Raw genomic sequence first — 5377 nt, forward strand, 5'->3', positions numbered from 1 at the left:
CTGCCGCCAGTGGAGAGTCAAAAGACTTTAAATCAAAAGTCAAAAAGTGTCAGCGTAAGATTATGACTCACTTATCCGAATACTACACTCACACCGTAGGGTAAAATTGGGAATTCAGATCGTTATATACTGCTTCCGCCAAGCGGACCCACTCAGCTAAAGACGGTAAAATGACCATGATTTTTATTGCTAATATCGGTAAATTATGCTGACTATTCGTTTTCAAATTTCTTGAGTTTGTCCGAAAAACTATTTCAGTGAATGAAGTAAGTTTCAAGACACCTGGGTGCGAACGCAATGTCACGGGATAGTAAAGTCAGTTACAGACAATCGAGGAAGAACAAAAGAGTCTATTAATCTGCGAATTAAATGAATCCTAGGTGACTATGAAAGTAAAAAAGGTAATGTTGTGCCCTGGTTGGGAAAGAAAAGTTGATAAAGATTTCAAACAAACGGCAGATAGTATAAGGCCAAAGGAAAAATTGTGCTGTTCCGATACCCTATATTTTGCCTGCCGACCCTAAACGTTTTGGCGCTACGTAAATACGGAAGTGAAAAAACGAAAAAGAAAAAAAAACATAAAATCACGCGTTAGTTTCCTGGCAATTGACTTTGCTTCAACGAGGACGTCTTTCATGTTTTTTATTACCTTTTACATGCATGATTCGTTTTTATGGAAATGTTGTGGCCAGTGTTTGATCGCCCTGAACCTCTGAAAAGCGCATATTTAAAATAAAATATTTTGGAACAAAATCCCTGCCGGCCTACCTACCCTATATTTGAAAACCATGTTATCGGAACAGCATTTTTTTTTTTGCCTTAGAGCAATTTAGTAAACAACAAGCTCAGAACCAGATATGAACTGAATATGCTCTCGTGTTTTACAACAGGTTCATTAATAGTAGTACACTTCATAGGAACAATAAGATATATGTTATCACTATATGTAGCATGTTTTTTTCAACATCGCACAGTACTCTCAGAGTTTAATCACTAATTACAAAACTTTATTTAACATGCAAATGAGCTTTTAATTAACTTGACACTGCTCAATGCTTCATGGGACAAGTAGATATCTATCAGATCAACATTCGTAGCACGTTTTATTTAATTTAATGCTGTAATTTTAGAGTAATGGCACTAATTAGAAAGTTCACTAAATATGCAAATTAACCCTGAATTAACCTGACACTTTTAAATGATTCATAGCACAATTAGATATTTATCAAAGCAATATGTGTAGCACGTTTCACCAAATTTGGAGCCGTAATGTCAGAGTTATATACCTAATAACAAAGTTTCTTAAATATGCAAATGAACCCTTAATTAACTTTACACTACTAAATGCTTTATAACACAGTTAGATATCTGTCGGATCAGTATATGCAGCAGTTTTTATCACATTTGATGCAGTTATTTCGGAGTTATATGACTAATTATAAGACTTCATGAAATATGCAAATGAGCTAATTATTAACTTGACACTGCTCAATGCTTCTCAGTACAATTGGATATTTATCAGATCAACATCTGTGGCAAGTTCTATCAAATTTAATGCTGTAATTTTGGAGTAATATCACTAATTACAAAGTTCATTTAATATGCAAATGAACCCTTAATTAACTTCACACAACTAAATGCTCTTTACCACCATTAAATATCTGTCGGATCAGATTTCATCACATTTGGTGCAGTAATTTTGCAGGTATATCACTAAATAAAAAACTTCATAAAATATGCAAATTACTATTTGTTAACTTAACACTGCCAAATGCTTCTCAGTACAATTAGATATTTATCAAAACAATATCTGTATTCAATTTCATTGACTTGGGTGCCGTAATTTTAGAGTTATATACCTAATTACAAAGTTCATTAAATATGCAAATGAACCCTTAATTAATTTCACACTACTAAATGCTTTACACTACAGTTAGATGTCTGTCGGATCAGTATCTGCAGCAGATTTCATCACATTTGGTGAAGTTATATCGGAGTTATATGACTAATTACAAAACTTCATAAAATATGCAAATGAGCTATTTATTAACTTGACACTGCCCAATGCTTCTAAGTATAATTAGATATATATCAGATCAATATTTGTTGCAAGTATCATCAAGTTTGGTGAAGGAATTTCAGAGTTATGTCACTAATAACAAAAGTTCATTAAATATGCAAATGAGAAGATAATTGACATGACACTCACAGTATCATCATAATGTTCTGAGATAGTCATCTGTGAAAAGTTTCATGAAATTTTGTGCAGTATTTCTTGATATATGTCTACACTGTCATTACCGTCTCCATAGGGAAACCATTGTATGGAAAAAAACGATATTGCATAACTTCATTAATATGCAAGCCACACTAACCACAATCTAATCAGTTCTTGCAAGTAGCACATGGTACCTGTCTACCAAATCTGACTTGAATCCGTTCAGGCGTTTTTGAGGTATCGTGTAAACAGACAGACAGACACACACACACGGACAGACAGAACATCGGTATGACATTAGCCCACGTGTTTACACACGTGAGCTAAAAACTTATAGACATGATATCACAGCGATCTTCAGACCTTTCAGTCTGAACGGTCAACATTTGATGCTATAATCTACGGCAAGTGTCATTTTTGGACAACTCCGACAGAGATTAATGAATCACGATTTAGTTTAATCGCCCCGACCCGAACGGAAATAATGCAGCTCATGGGCACCTGTATAATCGTCGCATGAACGAATCCAATGGCCGGCCACTGCATGGGCCTTTGACAGTGCATCGCCAACAAATAACGGTTTTGGACGTCACGAGAGCATTTTTGCTGTCTGTAAGCGATTTAGTGATTTGGGTATTATATAGACATAGATCGGAATAGAGTTGATTTCGGCTGAAAAGTAGTTTTTCGTGCTCGGTCCAAAATGGGTCCGCATGTCGCCGGTTTTGTCCATGGCAATCAGCAGAGCTGTGGTGAGAGGCCGTATAACGCCGGGAACACACAGCATCGTACGCAGGGCTAGGATACACAACAAAAAGACTCGTTGGGACTTTCAAAAAGTTATACGGTCGATATGACGACATTGTGGCCAAATATGACACCTCGGTCACTCAAATGATTAACGACAGCATTCCCGGCTTTGACTTATAACAGTGATTCATATACTGTATCACTTCATACAATATTTAGACAATTTTGGGACAATCCTGACGGGTGTAGCATGCTAGCAGGGTACGCTTACCCATTCCGGACACCTGGTACCACCACTAACTATCAGTGGTTCAGGATGGTCCTACTTAAATTTGTAAATCACAAATGTCCCATGGACCTGGTAATGTATTACCTTGAATAGAAATGATTATTGGACCAGTTTAATGTCATATTCCAAAAGAGATCTATCGTAAAATATTGTTCTCAGGTCAACATACACATTACCCATCCATACGCCTACAGGTACCCAGATCCACAAACAAACAGGGAGGGGCAATCTGCCTGAAACCATGAAGCAGTCCGTTCTTATCTGAACTCATCTGAGACTGGTGTTCAGTAACCGTTGGTCAAGTATTTTGCTCAGTAGTAAGAATCGTTTACACAACAAATATTTTAACGTTTGTACCTTTGCGCGTCCCCTCGTGATTGGCAGCTGTTTTGTTCTTTTGACGCTTCGAACACAGCATCGAAGCACTTTAGGCATCACAAAAAATAACTTAAAATGGAAAATATGAGAGAATCTCGCCAACAAGGTGATGCCACAAGTATTCATACGTAATATGTTGGAACAGTGCTTTAATCTACCCATAGTTCTTGAAAGATCCAGATTCTCGGGGCATTCGTTGACGCTGCTACCGAGTGCCACTCATGTTGGATTATGAAAGCCCAGGGAGATAGGGTATTTATAGGCTCCCCTGTCTTTAAATCAGTGCGTCCCTGTTTAAGTCAATTTCCATTTGAGAATTCCGTCAAAGTCGCGAATCACGCGGACCAAACACTGAATCAGAAAAGTCATGGTCCTTTGACAGGGCGAAAAATATTATGCCTTGGACAACATATCAAATGCCGAGGATAACATGTACAATGCCTAGGACAATATATTGAATGCCCAGGAAAATATATATCGAATGCCCACGACAATATATCGCATGCCCAGCACAACATATTAAATGCCCAGCAAAACAAATTGAATGCCAAGCACAACATATTGAATGTCCTCGACAACAAATTGAATGCCCAGGACAACATATTGAATGCCAAGCCGAATATATTGAATGCCCAGGACAAAAGGTTAATTTCCAGGACAATATACATCGAATGCCCACGACAATATTTTGCATGCCCAGCACAACATATTGAATGCCGTGGGCAACATATTGTATGCCCAGCACAACATATTGAATGCCCTCGACAACATATTGAATGCCAAGCCGAATATATTGAATGCCCAAGACAAAATGTTGAATGCCCGGGACAATTATATTGAATGCCCAGCACAACATATTGAACGCCAAGGACAACACATTGAATACAAAGGACACATTTTGAATGCAAAGCACGATATATTAAATGCCCGGCACAACATATTGAATGCCAAGCACAATATATTGAATGCCCAACAAAACATATTGAATGCCCAAGACGACATATCGAATGCCCGTGACAATATTGAATGTCCAGCACAACATATTAAATGCCAAGCACAACATATTGAATGACCAGCACAATATATTGAATGTCAAGGACATCATATTGAATGCCCAGGATACCCAAGACAACATATTGAATGCCCAGCACAATAAATTGAATGTCAAGGACATCATATTGAATGCCCAGGATACCCAGGACAACATATTGAATGCCCAGCACAATATAATTAATGCCCAGCACAATATATTGAATGCCCAGCACAACACACTGAATGTCCAGCATAACATTCTGAATGCCCAGCACAACATATTGAATGCCCAACACAATATAATGAATGCCCAGCACAGTATACTGAATGCCCGGCACAACATATTAAATGCCCAGCACAACACATTGAATGCCCAGCACAACATATTGAATGCCCAGCACAATATATTGAATGTCAAGGATATCATATAGAATGCCAAGGACAACATATTGAATGCCCAGGATACCCAGGACAACATATTGAATGACCAGCACAATATATTGAATGTCAAGGATATCATATTGAATGCCAAGGACAACATATTGAATGCCCAGGATACCCAGGACAACATATTGAATGCCCAGCACAACACATTGAATGCCAAACACAACATATTGAATGACCAGCACAATATATTGAATGTCCAGGATATCATATTGAATACCAAGGACAACATATTGAATGCCCAGGATACCCAGGACAACATATTG

The 5377-nt window shown here is 37.8% G+C and overlaps 1 protein-coding gene across 1 annotated transcript; it reads left to right on the plus strand.

Annotated features, from left to right (window-relative positions):
• The first annotated feature begins 4642 nt into the window (after positions 1 to 4642).
• LOC139122300 (probable basic-leucine zipper transcription factor S) lies at positions 4643 to 5098 on the plus strand. Its single transcript, XM_070687698.1, has one exon. It carries the CDS (start codon positions 4643 to 4645, stop codon positions 5096 to 5098), a length of 456 nt encoding a protein of 151 aa, XP_070543799.1.
• Positions 5099 to 5377: the final 279 nt, after the last annotated feature.

The sequence above is a fragment of the Ptychodera flava genome, chromosome 22 (assembly GCF_041260155.1).
Source record: "Ptychodera flava strain L36383 chromosome 22, AS_Pfla_20210202, whole genome shotgun sequence".
NCBI lineage: Eukaryota > Metazoa > Hemichordata > Enteropneusta > Ptychoderidae > Ptychodera > Ptychodera flava.

Excerpts from the sequence above, each read along its gene's own strand:
- LOC139122300 (XM_070687698.1), top strand. The coding sequence starts at position 4,643 with ATGCCCGTGACAATATTGAATGTCCAGCACAACATATTAAATGCCAAG.